Source organism: Chelonia mydas, chromosome 6 (assembly GCF_015237465.2).
Source record: "Chelonia mydas isolate rCheMyd1 chromosome 6, rCheMyd1.pri.v2, whole genome shotgun sequence".
Classification (NCBI taxonomy): Eukaryota; Metazoa; Chordata; order Testudines; family Cheloniidae; genus Chelonia; species Chelonia mydas.
In genome coordinates, this window is record NC_051246.2 from 120527293 (window position 1) to 120546494 (window position 19202).

Genomic DNA, 19202 nt, shown 5'->3' on the forward strand with positions numbered 1-19202 from the left:
ATTCTTAAACAATTTTGCTGTTACTTTTTGAGCCTTTGGCTAGCTGTTCTTCAAATTATTTTTTGGCCTTCCTAATTATATTTTTACACTTCAGTTGCTAGAGTTTATGCTCCTTTCTATTTTCCTCACTAGGATTTAACTTCCACTTTTTAAAGGATGCCTTTTTGCCTCTCACTGCTTCTTTTACTTTGTTGTTTAGCCACGGTGGTACTTTTTTGGTTCTCTTACTAGGTGTTTTTAATTTGGGGTATACATTTAAGTTGAGCCTCCATTATGGTGTATTTTAAGTTTCCATGCAGCTTGCATGGGCTTCACTTTTGGCACTGTAATTTCTGTTTAATTGCCTCATTTTTGTGTAGTCCCCCTTCTGAAAATAAATGCTACAGTGTTGGGTGGCTGTGGTGTTTTTCCCGCCACAGGGGAATTATATTATGGTGTGATTATATTGTTTTGACAAATAAAATATGCAGAATTTTAAAATATTGTGTGGATAATTTTTTATATTTTGGCACAGAATTCCCCCAGGAGTAACACAGCGAACCTGCAGACAGTTCAACTGAACTGCAGGCTACTGAATGGGAGCCAGTATTTTCTCCTCAAAGCCTATGTGCCACAGATGTTTTCTTTGTCTCATTACTACCCCAACACCTTGACAAATTCTGGTGCAAGGGTCAGTCTGTTTCTCCCAAACCATCTGCTTTTTTCCCATTTCATCTCTTATGCAAGTACCATAAAACCATCTTTACTCTTACTATTTTTTTTATTTGTATTCGGATAGTACCTAGGAGGCCTGATCAGGGCCCCATTGTGCTAGACATTATATACAGAACAAAGAGAAAGTGCCTAACCTGGTGAGTTTACACTCTAAGGCCATGTCTGCACCATCAAGTTTTGTTGACAAAAGTGAATCTGACACCCAAAAGTCAACATAATAAAAATCGGAATCACATGTTCACACTTGCTCTCTCTGTCGGCAGAGTGCATCCATAGTGGGGGCACTATCATTGACAGTGTGAGCAATGCACTGTGGGTACCTATCCCACAATCCAGCTCGACACCTTCTGTCGCTAGGTGTTGTGAGAAAGTGGAGTGGATTGCAGCACATCCTGGGACTGGGCTCAATGTCCCATGATGCATTGCTTGCTGTTCCAGCACTCCATGGGTTTCCAGCTTTCTTTTGCAGCATTTTTGCAATAGACCTTCTTTGCTGTGCAACCCGGCATCTTTGTGAGAAGGGATGGATCCTGCATTGCTCTCCTATGTTCTGTTAACTGTCAGTGCAGTTAATCGTGCAGTTCCTTACTGAAGAAGACTTGCAGGTGCCCGACATTCTGTGTGATATGGATAAGAGCAACTTTAGATTACTTTTGGCATTCACAGAACAGGTGTGTAGGGTAGACCATTGCTTTTGGGCTCGGGAAACAAGCACTGAATGGTGGGATTGTATCGTCATGCAGGTGTGGGATGAAGAGCAGTGGCTACAGAACTTTCGGATGCAGAAAGCCACCTTCCTGGAACGGAGCTCACTGCCCCAGCACTAAGGGCAGCTCTCATTCTGGTGTCCTTGCGCTGATTGGTAGAGAAGCATGTGGCAATCGCTGTGTGAAAACTGGCGACTCCAGATTGCTACCGGTTGATCGCTAATCAATTTGGAGTTGGGAAGTAGACTGTTGGGGCTGCGTTAATCCAAGTGTGCAGGGCAATTAATCACATCCTGCTACGAAGGACCGTGAGTCTGGGAAATATGCATGAAATAGTGGACAGCTTTGCAGAAATGGGTTTCCCTAAATGTGGAGGGGTGATAGATGGCACACACATTCCAATTTTGGCACCAGACCATCTTGCGACAGAGTACATCAATAGGAAGGGGTACTTCTCCATGGTGTTGCAGGTACTTGTGGATCACCGTGGGCATTTCACTGACATCAATGCGGGACGGTCCGGGAGGATGCATGACGCATGCATCTTCAGCAACACTGGACTGTATAGAAAGCTACAACCAAGGACTTTCTTTCCAAACCAGAAGCTTACAGTGGGGATGTTGAAATGCCCATAGTGATCCTGGGAGACCCGGCGTACCCCTTACAGCCGTGGCTCATGAAACCTTACACGGGAAACCTGGACAGCAACAAGGAGCGGTTCAACAACAGGCTGAGCAGGTGCTGGATGACAGTGGAATGTGCCTTTGGCAGATTAAAGGCGTGCTGGCGATGCCTTTATGGCAGTTTAGACCTTAATGAGGATAATATTCCCATGGTCATAGCCGCATGCTGTATGTTGCATAAGCTCTGTGAAGCTAAGGATGAAAGGTTTGCTCAGGGCTGGGGTGCTGAGGCAGACCAGTTGGCAGCTCAAAATCAGCAGCCAGATACCAGGGCTATCAGAGGTGCCCTGAGGGGGGCAATCTGAATCAGGGAGGCTTTGAGGCAACACTTTGAAAATGAGAACCAATAATGTATATGTCTGCGATTGGTGCTTCAATGTTACTTTACATGTAGTTTTCCTAGGAAGCAATGGTGACATTTGGGGCCTTATATTCCAGTAAGCAAATGGTTAAAATGCCTGTGCATGTATTGGTAGTGCTTGCAATCTCAATTTGTAGAGAACAAATACAGATCAGTTACCATTTGAAAACTTTGCTTTTATTGCACAGTAAATAACACACACAAACAGACAAAGACGGTTGGTGGGAAAGGAGGAACCAAGGAAGGACAGACTTTCACATATATGTGTAGATCCATCTATCATTGTGCAAGTTGTCTGAGGGGGTAGAGTGAATGGGAAACCGAGAAGTCCTGGTGCAAAAGGAATGTGCGGACAGAGTTGAGGGGGGGCATGGGAAAGAGTTCTGAATGTGCTGCAGGGGAGGGCGAGCACGGATCTGCTCAGTCTGCAGCATTATTAAGGACTTTAGCATCTGTGTTTGCTCCTCTATTACTTTAATCATCCGCTCAGTTGCATCCTTAAACTCCTGATTCTCTTTTATGTCCTGCCATTTGGCTACCCAGCACTCCTTGCGTTCCCTTTTTTCTGCATTGGAGCACTGCAGTACCTCCCAGAACATGTCTTCTTTGCTGCATTGTGGGCACTTTCTTATCTGGCTCATATGCTCAGCTGGGGTGCCTGGGGTGTTCCTGAAGGCCACATCTGGTGAAGCACATGGGACAATGCACAGAAGCAGGATTGTTTAAATTCACACACAGCATTGAAATTTCAATTAAATAAACGTTTTGCAACATTGCAATCACCCTCACTGACCGTAGCCAGGCAAACATCTCTGTGAACACCAAAAGCATGGTGAGTGTTGGGGGGCGGGGGGGAAGAAGGGCGCGCCTCATGGGGAAAAGAGCATACTCTCTTTGCAAGGGTTGTGGTGCAGCATGCTAGGAAAAAAATTCTAAAATTCTCCCACACTTTTCCATAGGCGGGGATCATTCTAGCAGATATCTCACTGCTATGGGTAAACAGGGAAATGAGGGTACATCTACTCCATGCTTGTGGCTTCCACCCTGTTCCCTATGCTGCTCACGTGTTGCAGCTTTGGTCCCTGCACAAGTGATTGCCGAATGGCACAGGAAAGTTTCCTACAATGGGGGAAGGAACAAAGCTGCTTTGCCATGGAACCTTTGGCAGAGGACTGCAGAGTACCACCAGGAAACTTTCCTGGAGATCTCTCTGGAGGATTCCCATGAGATCTTGGCTTTCATCAACACCCTGTTCTGCTGTACCGATTAGCTACACAGCGAAATGTGCAGCTCACAGAAACACAGCCAGCCTTCCACACTTCTATACCCTGAACCCAACTCTGCACTACACAAACCACAGCCACTTACCAGGCATCTCCTCTCCTGCTTCATGCTCACCTGAGAGCAACTGCTGAGACTGGCTAGACACCTCTGGAGTGGAGAACAGCTCCTGGCTGCCTACCGCACCGGGTGACCCCACAGGGAGCTGCACATTGTCATCTAATGCCACCTCTTCCTCAATAACTTTGTCCTCCGGATTAGGTCCTCTTTCCACTACCTCCTGGTCTGCTGAAGTATCCACTGGGCTCTTGGCAGTGGAGGTGGGGTCGCCACTGAGGATAGCATCCAGCTCCTTATAGAACTGGCAGGTTTTAGGTGAAGCATCGGATTGACAGTTTGCTTCCCTCGCCTTATGGTACGCCTACCTCAGCTCCTTCATCTTCGCTCTGCACTGCAGCGTGTCCCGATCATAGCCCTTTTCACACAAGCTTTGAGAAATGTGCCCATAGGTTTCCCTATTCCTTTGGCTCAAATGCAGCTGTGACTACACAGCCTCTTCTCCCCATATACTGATCAGATCCAACAGCTCAACAATGGTCCAAGCGGGAGAGCGTTTGGTGTGATAACCCGCCATGGTTACCTGGGAAGATGCGATAAGACCTCTCCATGCAGAGCCAGAAGGAAATGGAATTTCAAAAATCCCCAGGACTTCTAAGGGGGAGGGGTGGATGGTTGTTTACCTGGCTACAGGACAGTGGAGTTCAAACTGCTGACTAGAGCGGTCAGCATGGGCCTTGTGGGACATGTACTGGAGGCCAATTAAAGTGATGAACTCAAGCATGGTGTCTACACTGGCACATTGTTGAGAAAAATTTAGAGGAAAAAGACGTATGTCTCTCGTTGGGGTGGTTGTATTTTGTCACCAAAACCGGACATTTTCCCCAACAAAAGTCACATTGCAGTGTGTACGCATTCACTGTTTGGTTGACGAAAGGCAGTTTTTGTCGACAAAATTTGGTAGTGTAGACAAGGCATAAATATAAGATGAGAGAGAACAGGTGGCTACAACAAAAATTGTGGGAAGGTAAGAATGAGATGATTATGATATGAAAAGTGTGGTAATCTTCCTTCAAATCCATCCCAAGACCCACTTATACTGTGATGTCCACAAGAAATTAGCCCACTAATAATGATTAGCTCAATGGCCAAGTGAGGATAGTGGCTATTTACACAAAGAGTAAAAAATATTGACGTATATTCCTCTGTTTTCCCCTTTTGACCCAAGTGGTTAGCCAATTTTTGGAGCCCCGTGGGTTGTTTTGATTAGGAGTAGAAACTGATGTTGGAATCAGATATTTCTTTGGCCAGGTGCAATCCTATTTATTTACGAAGAGTGTACAAAGTCCTGTTTCCCTGAGCACCACAGGAATCAAACAGGAAATAATTTATTTGCTCACAATTCTAAACTTCTTTCAGCCAGTACTCAGTGCAAAAAGCTCTCTAACCTTTTTCTCAGGGCCACGATCCCAGCGGATGTTCTGATTCCTTGGCTTTCTGCTCCTGGTCTTTCTACTTCTCTGGTGTTTTTCCTGATTCTTTCTTTCCCACAGACACAGGTACCTCCACCAAACAATATCCAGTGACACCCCTCCTCCCCTATGTGCCTTGCATGTACTTCTGTTTTGGGTGATGACCTGCATCTGTGTTTTGACAGGAGGCTGCTATTGTTTCAGCTTTCTGGTTCCACACTGCAGCTTAATTTTGTCCTACATTTACCCCAAACGAAGGGTGGCTGTTACACTCACCAGATCTGGAAATGGAGGCACAGAAAGATTAAAGCTAGAATTTTCAAATTTGTGCATATAAGATAAGGTATCTAAATCCATATTCAGGCATCTATATAAAAGAGATTTGATTTCTAGAAGTTCTGGAGTCAATTGGATCTGTGGTGCTCAGCACTCCTGGACTTGGGAGCTTAACATTAGGCATCTGAGTCTGAAAATTTTGATCTATGTGACTTGTTGAAGATAGGGACTCAGTGTCATTGATGAAATTAGTCCCTTGCTTAGTCCACACTGTCTCATTCTGTTGAGGTGCCCCTCATCACCATAGAATCATAGAATATCAGGGTTGGAAGGGACCTCAGGAGGTCATCTAGTCCAACCCCCTGCTCAAAGCAGGACCAATCCCCAATTAAATCATCCCAGCCAGGGCTTTGTCAAGCCTGACCTTAAAAACGTCTAAGGAAGGAGATTCTACCACCTTCCTAGGTAACACATTCCAGTGTTTCACCACCCTCCTGGTGAAAAAGTTTTTCCTAATATCCAACCTAAACCTCCCCCACTGTAACTTGAGACCATTACTCCTTGTTCTATCATCTGCTACCACTGAGAACAGTCTAGAGCCATCCTCTTTGGAACCCCCTTTCAGGTAGTTGAAAGTAGCTATCAAATCCCCCCTCATTCTTCTCTTCTGCAGACTAAACAATCCCAGTTCCCTCAGCCTCTCCTCATAAGTCATGTGTTCCAGACCCCTAATCATTTTTGTTGCCCTTCGCTGGACTCTCTCCAATTTATCCACATCCTTCTTGTAGTGTGGGGCCCAAAACTGGACAAAGTACTCCAGATGAGGCCTCACCAATGTTGAATAGAGGGGAACGATCACGTCCCTCGATCTGCTCGCTATGCCCCTACTTATACATCCCAAAATGCCATTGGCCTTCTTGGCAACAAGGGCACACTGCTGACTCATATCCAGCTTCTCGTCCACTGTCACCCCTAGGTCCTTTTCCGCAGAACTGCTGCCTAGCCATTTGGTCCCTAGTCTGTAGCGGTGCATTGGGTTCTTCCGTCCTAAGTGCAGGACCCTGCACTTATCCTTATTGAACCTCATCAGATTTCTTTTGGCCCAATCCTCCAATTTGTCTAGGTCCCTCTGTATCCTATCCCTGCCCTCCAGTGTATCTACCACTCCTCCTAGTTTACTATCATCCGCAAATTTGCTGAGAGTGCAATCCACACCATCCTCCAGATCATTTATGAAGATATTGAACAAAACCGGCCCCAGGACCGACCCCTGGGGCACTCCACTTGACACCGGCTGCCAACTAGACATGGAGCCATTGATCACTACCCGTGAGCCCGACAATCTAGCCAACTTTCTACCCACCTTATAGTGCATTCATCCAGCCCATACTTCTTTAACTTGCTGGCAAGAATACTGTGGGAGACCGTGTCAAAAGCTTTGCTAAAGTCAAGAAACAATACATCCACTGCTTTCCCTTCATCCACAGAACCAGTAATCTCATCATAGAAGGCGATTAGATTAGTCAGGCATGACCTTCCCTTGGTGAATCCATGCTGACTGTTCCTGATCACTTTCCTCTCATGTAAGTGCTTCAGGATTGATTCTTTGAGGACCTGCTCCACGATTTTTCCGGGGACTGAGGTGAGGCTGACTGGCCTGTAGTTCCCAGGATCCTCCTTCTTCCCTTTTTTAAAGATTGGCACTACATTAGCCTTTTTCCATTCATCTGGGACTTCCCCCGTTCGCCATGAGTTTTCAAAGATAATGGCCAATGGCTCTGCAATCACAGCCGCCAATTCCTTTAGCACTCTCGGATGCAACTCGTCTGGCCCCATGGACTTGTGCACGTCCAGCTTTTCTAAATAGTCCCTAACCACCTCTTTCTCCACTGAGGGCTGGCCATCTACTCCCCATGCTGTGATGCCCAGCGCAGCAGTCTGGGAGCTGACCTTGTTCGTGAAGACAGAGGCAAAAAAAGCATTGGTTTCAGAGTAACAGCCGTGTTAGTCTGTATTCGTAAAAAGAAAAGGAGTACTTGTGGCACCTTAGAGACTAACCAGTTTATTTGAGCATGAGCTTTCGTGAGCTACAGCTCACTTCATCGGATGCATAGCATATCGTGGAAACTGCAGAAGACATCACATACACACAGAGACCACGAAACAAAACTTCCTCCCACCTCACTCCCCCGCCGGCAAGGAAGTTTTGTTTCGTGGTCTCTGTGTGTATGTGATGTCTTCTGCAGTTTCCACGATATGCTATGCATCCGATGAAGTGAGCTGTAGCTCACGAAAGCTCATGCTCAAATAAACTGGTTAGTCTCTAAGGTGCCACAAGTACTCCTTTTCTTTTTAAAAAAAGCATTGAGTACATTAGCTTTTTCCACATCCTCTGTCACTAGGTTGCCTCCCTCATTCAGTAAGGGGCCCACACTTTCCTTGGCTTTCTTCTTGTTGCCAACATACCTGAAGAAACCCTTCTTGTTACTCTTGACATCTCTTGCTAGCTGCAGCTCCAGGTGCGATTTGGCCCTCCTGATTTCATTCCTACATGCCCGAGCAATATTTTTATATTCTTCCCTGGTCATATGTCCAACCTTCCACTTCTTGTAAGCTTCTTTTTTATGTCACAATGGCTGCTCGGCAGAAAAGCTGGCCCAGGGAGCTTGTGATGGCAGTGCTGTTATCAGTGGTAGTCCAGAAGGACCTGCTCCTTATCGCTGCCAACCAAGCTGGGTTCTTCCCCAGCGTCAAGGGACACATGGTTGTGTTTTTCCTGGATCCTAAAGGCCAGCCTCAGGTGTCTGTAATAGGACTGTGAATAACCTGTGATCTTCAGGAAAACATATTGCCAACCCTAGTGATCAGTGTGCAGTTGCAAGGCTATTTTACTTTTTAAAAGACAAAAAATGGAAGCTGGTATGCTCCTTTACACTTCCAGGTGTAAAACAGGAGCAGGGGCAAGGAGGAGAGGGAAGGCAGCCCCATGCTTTGTGGGCTTACAAAGGCTGTTTCTGTTTATGGAACAAGTAAACATTATCAATCAATTCCCCCTTCTCCCACAATAAAAATGACCCATTCCACTTACCACTATGGCAAGCCTTCAAGGCAGAGGAAAGTTAACACCAGGGACAGGGCTAGCGTTTACTGATCCTAGTTCTAATCCTGTAGCATGCGACTGACCTCTCACCCACTATTTATCAGCTGGCTCAGCCTCCAGGTGGTTGGCAGGACAACTTGCTGGCCAGAAGCTGAACCTGGCAGCAGTGTGTGAGATTCCGAGGCTGGAGTTACTGTGGAAAGGCCTCAGAGGAGAGTTACGGGGGGGGGAGTGCAGATACTGGAATTAAAATAAAACGAGGGACTAGGTCATGAGCAAGGGAAGGGAGGAGAGGAGAGAAGGAGTCAAGGGGGAGGTGGGGAAGCTTCGGAGTGGGGGAGGGGAGTCAGTGGGGGGCAGAGGGGAGCTCCCGAGGGGGGGAGGAGGGGAGTGGGGGCGGGGGGGAAGGAGGTCAGTGGGGAGCAGGGGTCGGGGGGCAGAGGGGAGCTCCCGTGGGGGGAGTCTGTAGGGAGGGGGGCAGCTCCCGCGGGGCGGGGAGAGGGGGTCAGTGGGGAGCTCCCGTGGGGGAAGGAGGGGAGTGGGGGCAGCTCCCGCGGGGGGCGGGGTGAGTGGAGGACACAACCAGGGGTCCGGGTCTCTGGGACGCTTCGGAAGGGCTGCCCCAGCTCCCCGCCTCTTGTCGCTGGGGTGGGCTCCCCCCGGCGTACCCCGCCGCGACGTGCGCGGGCAGGAGGCCCTGTCCCCGGCTGCCCGCCAGGCGAGCAGCGGCCACTCCCCGGCGGGGGCGGGCTTTGCGCCGCGGCGGGACTGGAGCGGGGCGGGGAGAATGGGGGCGCTCGCCCAGGAGGCGGCTGGCCTTGGCCCTTCATAAATCCCCAGGGCTGAGCGGGCCCCGCCAGTGCGCTCCGGCCATGGAGTGGGCCGTGCTCCTCCTGCTGCCCCTGGCGCTCTGCGCGCTGCTCTACCTGCTGGGCCGCTGGCTGCTGGGCCTGGACGGCGACCTCACCCTGCTGTGGGCGGAGTGGCGGGGCAAGAGGCCAGGTAACCCCCCGGTAGTGCCGTGCCCCGGGCCGCGCCAGGGGGCCGAGCCCGGCCCCATCCAAGAGCCGGTGGGGTAAAGCCTGGCGGGGGTAGCGCCAGCCTGTGCCTCAGTGGGGCTTTTGTGCCCCGGGGACGCTCATTTTAATCCGATTTAGCTAAAAAGGGGTGGATTAATTAAACTACGTTAAACCCCTTGGTGGACCCCAGTACTCACCATTCACGTGGCTGGATTCAACTAAACGGAATCGCTGCCACTTTGATGGTGAAGAGAGTGTTCACACCGGGGTTTAATGCAGTTTAACTAATCCACTTTGGATACACACGTTATAGTTAATTTGGATTGTTTTCCTAAGTGCCCCAGTGTAGACTCAAGGGAGTGTGTGGGGATGGGGGGTAAGGCTATGGGAAGAATGCTGGGATCGTTGCAGGGCTGTGGTCATGGTGTAGAAGCTGGAGGAGGAGGGGGTCCTGGTGTAATGGTGGTGAGGAAAAGCCGTGGAGTAAGTGTGGGATAGTCACAGGAAAGTGTAGGTAGGGGTGGGATATTTAGGAGTCTCTACCACATCCCTATTTATACTACCTTTTGAAAGAAACTGAAGGCTGGCAATAACCTGCCTCTGACCAGATAATGCTGATGTTTGTGCCCTGCACAGCTGTGGAAAAAACGGGGAAGAGGTCTTTTGAAGACATTTCTATATTCCTTATTAGTGCCAACCAACGGCTAGATGCTTCACAAATGTGCAGGGAATTAAAAAAGTCACACTCATACCTTTTGAAAAAGGCCAGCTATTTAAACATTTTGACATTAGGGCAGAAAAGTTAATCAGCAAGACTTGTCCATCTCCCTGGCGTCTGAGTTCTCATCGGTGGACACGTGAAGATCTAATGGAGATAGTTATGGAAACTTCTGTAAGAGGTTTCAGTCTAGTTTTTAGTCTGTTTTAAATACATGCCCACCAATACAGTGCTAATAATTCTCTTTCTAGATTTATTCTAGTGTGATGTCCTATTTGTTCATGTTGTTACTTTTATAGCATCACAAGCTTGCTACAGAACAAATAAGAGACTGCACTATTTAGAAAGAACAGAATGAATAAGGGTAACAAATAAAAGGAGGGGATGGGGGTGAGATAGGACAAGGATTGCAACAGTTTACAAGAAAGTGTTACTGTTCCCTCTGTCTCCTCCTGCTCCTGAATTTGCAAGCTGCTTAGGCCTTCTGTAAGTTTTCTTCTCTGTGTATCAGGCTAGCTTCCCCTCTTCAAATCTCTCTTCAGAACTGACTGTCTTACTTTATCAATTAAATTCAGCCCAGGCGCTCAGTTTCCACTCTCATAAAAACTGTTAATTAAAAAGCCAATAAGGAAATTAAGCACACAACATGAACAGATTGTGTGTTTTCAAGCTCTCTGTATAAAGTCCTCCCAAGAGTTTTCCCTTTTTATTATTGCCTTTCAGCACATCCTGACATCAGAAGGATTTCACAACCTGTACCTTTTGATTTTAAGTTCAATAGGGTAGATAACAAGTATCTTACACTGTACAGTGCCATGTGCATCAATGTTAAAAAGTTCTATGTTAAATAACAGTTATAACTATCTGATGGATCTTTCTAACGTAGTTTTCTTGGTTTTACATTTTGTTTTAGTGCTGTCAGATTGTTTTATAGCTGTTCATCAGTCCCTCTCCCACTTATATTTTTGGTCCTGTTTTGGTTCCCATATTTTTTAGTAGCTACATGTAACCTGTTTTCAGGTGCTGATGCAGCCAACATATTCTCAGTTCTTTGATTGGACATAGGCCAGCAAAAATGGCCTTGTAGAAAGCAATGTTGATACTACAGAAATGGATGCCTTGTGGTTTGTTTATTATTGGTAAGGCTCACAAGATATTGGGCATTGTATAAACATAAAGGAGGCATGGTCCCTGACTCAAAGAGCTGACAACCTATGGCTTGATACTGCAGGCTGCTTTGTGTGGTCAAACCCTATGCCTGTGGGCAGTGATGAGCTGCCAAAATCTTAACAGGTTCCCTCCTCACCCTATGAGGGGGTTGTTGCCCACCCCTGCCCCCCGGGACTCCTGCCCCATCCAATCCCCCTGCGTTCCTTGACGCCCCCCCAGGACCCTTGTGCCATCCACCTCCCTCCCCTGTCCCCTGATTGCCCCCAGAACCGGGCAGGAGGGTCTCGTGGGCCACCGTAGTGGGTGCCCACCCCACCCCTAAGAGCTAGAGGCACCTGCTGGGGGGTGAGGTGGGAAGTCCCGGTGGTGCTTACCTGGGGCAGCTCCCAGGAAGCATCTGGCAGGTCCCTCTGGCTCCTAGGGGCAGCAGAGCGGCCGCTCCCCTACTGATCACATCAAAAGTGGCGCCTTAGGCACTGACTCCCTGGGTGCTCGGGGGCTGGAGCACCCACGGGGAAAATTTGGTGGGTGCAGAGCACCCACCGGCAGCTCCCCGTCCCGCCCCAGCTCACCTCTGCTCCGCCCCCTCCCCTGAACCCACCACCCCGCTCTTCTTCTCCGCGCTGCCCCCCTGCCCACCCGCCCGGCTTCCCACGAATCAGCTGTTAGGCGGGAAGCCTGGGAGGACTGAGAAACAGCTTCCCACTCAGGCCGAGGGTGGCGGAGGTGAGCTGGGGCGGAGAGCAGTTCCCCTGTGCGCCCCCCGCCCCGGGTTACTTGCTGTGGCGCGGGCGGCCCTCCTCACGCACCCCCCCACCCCAGCTCACCTCCGCCTCCCTGGGCCTGAGCGGGAAGCCGCTGCTTGCTTCTCAGCTTGCCCTGGCTTCCCACGCGAACAGCTGATTCGCGGGAAGCCTGTGGGGGCGGAGAAGCAGAGCGGGGCGGCGCGTTCAGGGGAGGAGGCGGAGGCAGAGCGGAGGTGAGCTGGGGCCAGGGGTGGGGCGGGGAGCTGCCGGTGGGTGCTCTGCACAGGGCTGGAACACCCGTGGAGTCAGTGCCTAAGGCGCCACTTTTGGCCGGTTAAATTTAGAAGCCCTTTTAGAACTGGTTGTCCCTCGCGGAACAACCGGTTCTAAAAGGGCTTCTAAATTTAACAACAGGTTCTTGTGAACCGGCTCCAGCTCACCCCTGCCTATGGGGCTCCACGTGGACAGAGGGTCCAGCTGCTCCAAGTGGTTTGTAGGATTGGGGCCAAAGAATAAGGGTACAAGATGCAAATAGAAAGGTCAAAATGATGATCTGGCCATAGACATACAGGCAGCTTTGTGGAATCTGCTCATGACTTCAGTTTCACTGAGACTACTATTAAAATCCTGCTTTGAGGATAAAGGGAGGCCCTATTTAAGCACTGCCAAGAAATCTATTTATGACTTCTTGAGGTCCCTTCCTCCTATTCTACTCAGTGCAGCATTCTAAAAGCTGATTATAACATCTTAACTAGAACGTTGGCCAAAAGATTAGCACCTGTAATATAAAGAGGAAGGTGGTCTTATGGTTAAGACCCTGGACTGGAAATTATAAGACCAGGGCAATTCTTCCCAGTTCTGCAACAGACTGAGTGATTACTTTGGGTGTTCTAGTAAGAACTGGTTCTTAACTGTGAGCCTTTGAAAATCAGGTTTTGCTCAAGTGAAGTATATTATGTGTAACTCTTTCACTAAGGCAATAATAGTTTTCAACCTGGGGTCTGCAGACCCTAGTGGTCCCCAGACTATGCCTAAGATTGCATATCCTTTTGAATTTTTTTTTTTTCATTTGCAGACCACTAAAAAGGTTGAAAACCACTGGTGTATAGCTAAGGAAGGCTGTGCTTAAGCTGTAGACTGAAACATTAAGGGTATGTTTACGCTGCATTTAAACATGCTGCAATAGTTTAAAAGAAAACAAAAACAGTGACATTGAATGTCAGAGCCTGGGTCAGCTGACTTTGGCTTGGGCTCTGGAGCTAAAAATAGTGGTGTAGACACTCGGGTGGAAGCCCAGATCCCACATTTGGGGAAGATCTCAGAGCCTGGGCTTTAGCCTAAGTGTCTACCCTTCAATTTTATAGCCCTGCAGCTTCATTCTCTTGAGCCCAAGTCTTCTGCGGGCTAGCTGTGGTTATGCTGCAGGTCTCTTGTTGCAGTTTAGACATACCGAGTATGTGCAGTTTGGCAGAGGCAAGATCTCCATAGGATTCCTTGGCTTGATTCCTTCGCTCAAACCTCTTGTGGTGCCAGAGGATTAAAGGAGGACTCCAGCATGCCTTTTAAGATGTGTGTGGGAGCCGTTCTCTGAAGCATGTTAGGAACTGCATCGCTCCTTAAAAGTTTGCAAGGGGGCCTGCCTCCTATGGAATTCCCTACTGTGTATAGGACAGGCTGTTCCAAAGGTGTTGAGACAAATAGCTGCAAGTTGTGAAATTTAAACATGCTTTTGCTCAGCAATCAGACCTTCAAATTCTCTCTCCCTGCATAGGTTTTTATGGTGATGGTTGGCTGGATGCCTTGCAAAAAGGACCAAGGCAAGGCTGGGTCCAACCAGCTGACGTTCTTCCGCCTCCCTAAGTGGTTGCTAGGTAGCGTGTGTGTGTACATACGCACACATATGCCTCTCTTTACCCACTTCAGTCTCTTTAGTGGTTGGTTGCAGATATTGGGGGAAGGCTAGGCTAAAGAGATAAGCCTTGCACACCTTTTAGAAGACAGTGAGGTTTGTGGTCATTCATACCTCTTCCAGAAGTGTGTTCCATAGTCTTGCGCCAGGTGATGGGAAAGTGTTATCCCTGCTTTCAGGAGTTTGACCCTTGAGAGTGACTGTTTCACTCCTGAGAAGTGTAACTCAGAGGATTGAGACACCTCCCCCAGTGAGAGATGGTCATTTGAGGTCCTTCAAGTTACTTACAATGATAATCTCTATTTTCAGAGTAGCAGCTGTGTTAGTCTGTATCCGTAAAAAGGAAAGGAGTACTTGTGGCACCTTAGAGACTAACAAATTTATTAGAGCATAAGACTTCGTGAGGTATGCATCCAATGAAGTGAGCTGTAGCTCACGAAAGCTTATGCTCTATTAAATTTGTTAGTCTCTGGTGCCACAAGTCCTCCTTTTCTTTTTGTGGATACAGACTAACACGGCTGCTACTCTGAAAGCTATTGACAGATCTTTTTCAAACATTAGAATAACAATGGTGTCTTTAGATCATAAATAAGATCAACGTTCCATGCTAAAGGCTTTCTGAACTGCTAAACTCTCACATTTTGGACAAACTATTTCCATTCCACTTGCATATTGCGGGTCAAATTGTCAGCTGTTGTTAATGAAGTAAACACTAGTTGAGTATTTGTCTTGGAGTTGGAAAAACAAAAGGAAAACTTTAGCATATGCTAGATTGATAGAGCACAAAAAGAAAAGGAGTACTTGTGGCACCTTAAAGACTAACCAATTTATTTGAGCATAAGCTTTCGTGAGCTACAGCTCACTTCATCGGATGCATACTGAATGAAAGCAGAGTGATATAAAGTTGTACATTCTTATCTTTTTAATATTCAGTATATGAAGCTACAAATAGGTAGGACCCTACCAGATTCACAGTTGGTTATGGTCAATTTCACAGCCATGGGATTTGAAAATTGGTAAATTTCACGTTTTCAGATGTTTAAATCTGAAACTTCAGGGTGTTGTAACTGTGGGGGTCCCACACAACCCAAAAGGGGATTGTGTGTGTGGGGGGGGGGCGGGGGGGAAGAGGGGTTGCAAACTTGTTTGGGGGGGGGGGGGTTATTGGAATTGCCACCCTCACTTCTGTGCTGTCTTCAGAGGTGGACTCCAAAGGCAGCAACTGTGGGCTTCCTGCAGCCTCAGAAGGTTCATCGAGGGGGGTCTGATCTCCCCTGTGCTGCTGGGAGTGCCCCAGCCCGGGTCCGCTAGCTGCTAGTCCTTGCCAGCTGGGGAGGGACAAGACTTGCTCTTCCTCTGCATGGCTGCTCTTGGGTACCTCTCCCAGCTGCGGATAGCTCCGCATGCCCCCCACCTAACTTCTTGAGCTCATCGCTCTGCAGCCGCAGGGGAAGGGGTCACTGTACAGGGTGTGTCCCCCCCCCCTTCCAGATGCAATCATTAGCTTGTATCAATAAAATAAAGGTCATGTGAACTTGACAGGATTTATTGATTGACACTTTACAGCAGCATGTCACACCAAGACCTCAACTCATTGATTGTTAGATATGGTCATTGGGGAGGTTTTGTAGTGTAGTGATCTCAATTGATTGCCTACCAGAAGACACCTGGATTACTGTAAAATGAGTGTCCAAAGTAAATCAAAAATAATTACTGCAGCAGATCGTGTGAAAGAATTTGAAGCCAAATTCTACATGCCGATGGTGACAAACTATTTTGTACAAGCTGCAGTGTTTCATTGGATCACACACGTTGGGCAACAGTTCAGCACCTGTTAGACTCGGAAACCCATAAAAGACGGCTGCAGATAGTGCACTGCTGGTAAACAAAAAGTTTAAAAAAAAAATCAAACAATTTCTTCTTTTTTAGAAGATGGCAGAGTGCTCTGATACCCGTCAAAAAGGCTCAAAAGTTTCAACAACCCTGAAGCAGGGTTCCTAAAAGCAGTGCGTATTTCTGACCCTGCAAAAATGCACCTGTAGAAGGTGGATTTAACCTTGCTTACTGTAATTCTTGACTTTGATAAGAATTGTAGGCTGGAGATGCCTGCTTACAAAAATACTGCAAAAGAAGTGGACTGTAGTTTGCCCGTGCTACAGTTTTGGAACTTAGTGGAAGGCTGAATCCCCCATCTTGCAAGGCTAGCTCAGCGCTGTCTGACAAATCCAACAAACTCTGTGGATGCAGAGACAGCCGTGTCTAACCACGGAAAGGTGTTTTCAGCACAGAGACGGAATGAGGGAAAGACAGTTGCTGGATGCTCCATGCTGACATTCAATTAATGATGAACTTTGAAACAAGAACAGCCCGCCCCCACACACACTTGTTTTTGTTATCTTAACACTGTGGCTCTGAAGTTTGAGGTTACCATTGAGATCACTACCCTACAAAACCATTTCAGATGCCTATCTACCAATCGGAGAGTTGAGCCCTGAGTGTGATTTGCTGCTGTAAAGTGTCAATCAAAAAATTCTGTGAAGTGATTCGTCTGTCTGTCTTTTTTTAAATAAGCTAATAATTGCATCTGGAATCAGGGGCAGTTCCCTGTACAATGTTCTCTCTCCAGGCAGCTGCAAAGGGAGGGGGACAGGAAGTGAGTGGGGAGGAGGGGTGTGGAGAGATACCTAAGAACAGCCCTGCAGGGAAAGAGCAAGTCCTGTCCTGCCCCAGTTCTGCCTGGACTACCAGCTAGGAGCCCCATGCTGGGGCACTCCCAGCAGCACAGGGAAGATCAGACCCAACTCCACAAGCCTTCTCCAGCTGCAAGAACCTCTGGGGCTGCCCAGTCCCAGAGCATCCTACAGCAGGGGGAGGCACCCAGAGGTGGGTCTCAGCAGCTGTGTGGGGTATGGACAAGTCCTGTCCCTTCCCAGTCCAGCTGGAACTAGGAGCCCCCTGGCTGGGGCACTCCTAGCACCAGGGGGAGATGGGATTTCACAGGGAAGGGGTTATTTCACGGTCCGTGACACATATTTCACTGCAGTGAAATTGGTAGGGCCATACAAATACAGGTGGAAGTCAGCTATAACAGGGTTTAAAAGAACTGGATAAATTCATGGAGGCTAAGTCCATTAATGGCTATTAGCCAGGATGGGTAAGGAATGGTGTCCCTAGCCTCTGTTTGTCAGAGGGTGGAGATGAATGGCAGGAGAGAGATCACTGATCATTACCTGTTAGATTCACTCCCTTTGGGGCACCTGGCATTGGCCACTGTCAGTAGACAGGATACTGGGCTGGATGGACCTTTGGTCTGACCCATTATGGCCGTTCTTATGTTCAGTTCCAAAGTGTCTTTCCATGTGTGTGTTCCATCTATGTGATGGAAGCATGCCTATCATCACCATCATAAACATCTGTTAGTTATCTGCTGCCTGTGTTACCCAGGATTTTCAGAACCCAAAGCAGTGGTAATTTAACTGTTTTACTTCAGGCGGTGTCAGGAATAAATCAGTGGAAACACAGTGCTTCTGGCTGATTGAAATATTGATACAAGTAAGTGTGCTCTTTACTCCTGAGGGCATTCCGTGCCTAAAAATTCTGTGCACAATATATTAAAATTCTGCAAGTTTTATTTGTCAATAAATAAATGCAGAGGCTCCAGCATGACAGTGGGGAGCACAGGCCACTGGCTGCACAAAGGTGGGAGATCACCCTGCAGCCCTCCCAGCCCCGGGACACAGAATCAGTGGTGAGGCTGCATCTGATCCTGACACAGCACAAGGCCTGGGCCTGCCCCAGAAACACCTTGGAGCCCTGCCTCTCTGCGCCAGGCACACCAGGTTTGGGGCAGGCAGGCTCAACCAGGTAGGGTCCAAGTGTGGAGGGGCTCAGTGTGGAGGGATCCAGGTGTGGGGTGAGAGGATTCTGTGTGGGACAATCTGGGTGCAGGCAGCTCAGTGGGGGGGTGTAGGTGTGGGGATCTGGATGCACAGAGGCTTGTTTTGTGTGGGGGGGTGTTCAAAGTGCAGGGGAAATTGGACTATGCAGGGGCTTCCAGGTGAAGGTGGTTGGGGCTCAGCAGAGGGGTCTTGGTGGTGGGGAAGTGGGGCTTGGTGGGGTGGGGGTCTGGGTATAGCTGGTTGGGGGTGTGGATGTGGGGGCTCAGGGTGGTGGTCTGGGTGCAGGGGTGGGGGTCAGGAGGCATGGGTTCTGGGTGCAGGGGGGCTCCAGATGCAGGGGTTGAGGTTCAGGGGGTGGGGTTTGGGTATGGAGGGGTAGGGGGGGTTCTGGATGTACTGGGTGAGGCTTGGCAGGGGTGTCTGGGTGGTCCAGATGTACAGGGGTTGGAATGGGTGAGCAGATCGCTGTACAGTGACCCCTCCTCCCACAGCTGAGGAGCAATGTGGGGAGGAAGCAGGGGAGGATGTGGTGCTTCCTGCAGCTGGGGGAGGTTTCTGGGCGTGGGTCTGAGTCTGACACAGCCCCAGTCACTTCTTGCAGGGGAAGAGGAAGTCCCATCCTCTCCTGCCTCCAGCCCAGCTGGGACTAGCAGCTGATCCTGGCTCAGGGTAGGAGCCACAGGCTGGGGTGTCCCCAGCCTCGCGGTGACACCCCAGCTGGCTGCTCCGGGTACCTGAAACAATGTACCTGCACAGCTAGGGAGTGGTGCATGACTGCTCTTGCAGCTTCCCTTTGCTTCCCTGTCAGTAATCTTTTTCTACGTGAAAGTGAAGAAGTCTGCAGGGGACATGAATTCTGTACATGCGCAGTGGTGCAAAATTCTCCCAGGAGTAGCTCTTATCTGAAACTACTATTTATTCGATTTAAGCACACACAGACAGAAACAATAGGTTTAGAACACCCCAAATTACCTAGAATCTGTGAGATGTTATTGAATAATTAGCAGCAGGTCAGCGATAGCCGGTCACTTTCCTGCCACGGAGTATGGTGTCAAAAAGTCTCTCAGGATAGCTTCAGAGAACTACTCCA

The 19202-nt window shown here is 48.6% G+C and overlaps 1 protein-coding gene across 2 annotated transcripts in view; it reads left to right on the forward strand.

Annotated features, from left to right (window-relative positions):
- The first annotated feature begins 9381 nt into the window (after positions 1–9381).
- Positions 9382–19202, forward strand: part of DHRS7 (dehydrogenase/reductase 7) — a 35293-nt gene continuing 25472 nt past the window's right edge. The window contains exon 1 of one of the 2 annotated variants that reach the window (XM_027827642.3): positions 9382–9653. In XM_027827642.3, coding sequence (XP_027683443.2) covers positions 9524–9653 — 130 coding nt within the window. In that variant the 5' untranslated portion in view covers positions 9382–9523. The remainder of the gene's footprint in view (positions 9654–19202) is intronic. The other variant, XM_043547869.1, reaches the window with a different exon arrangement.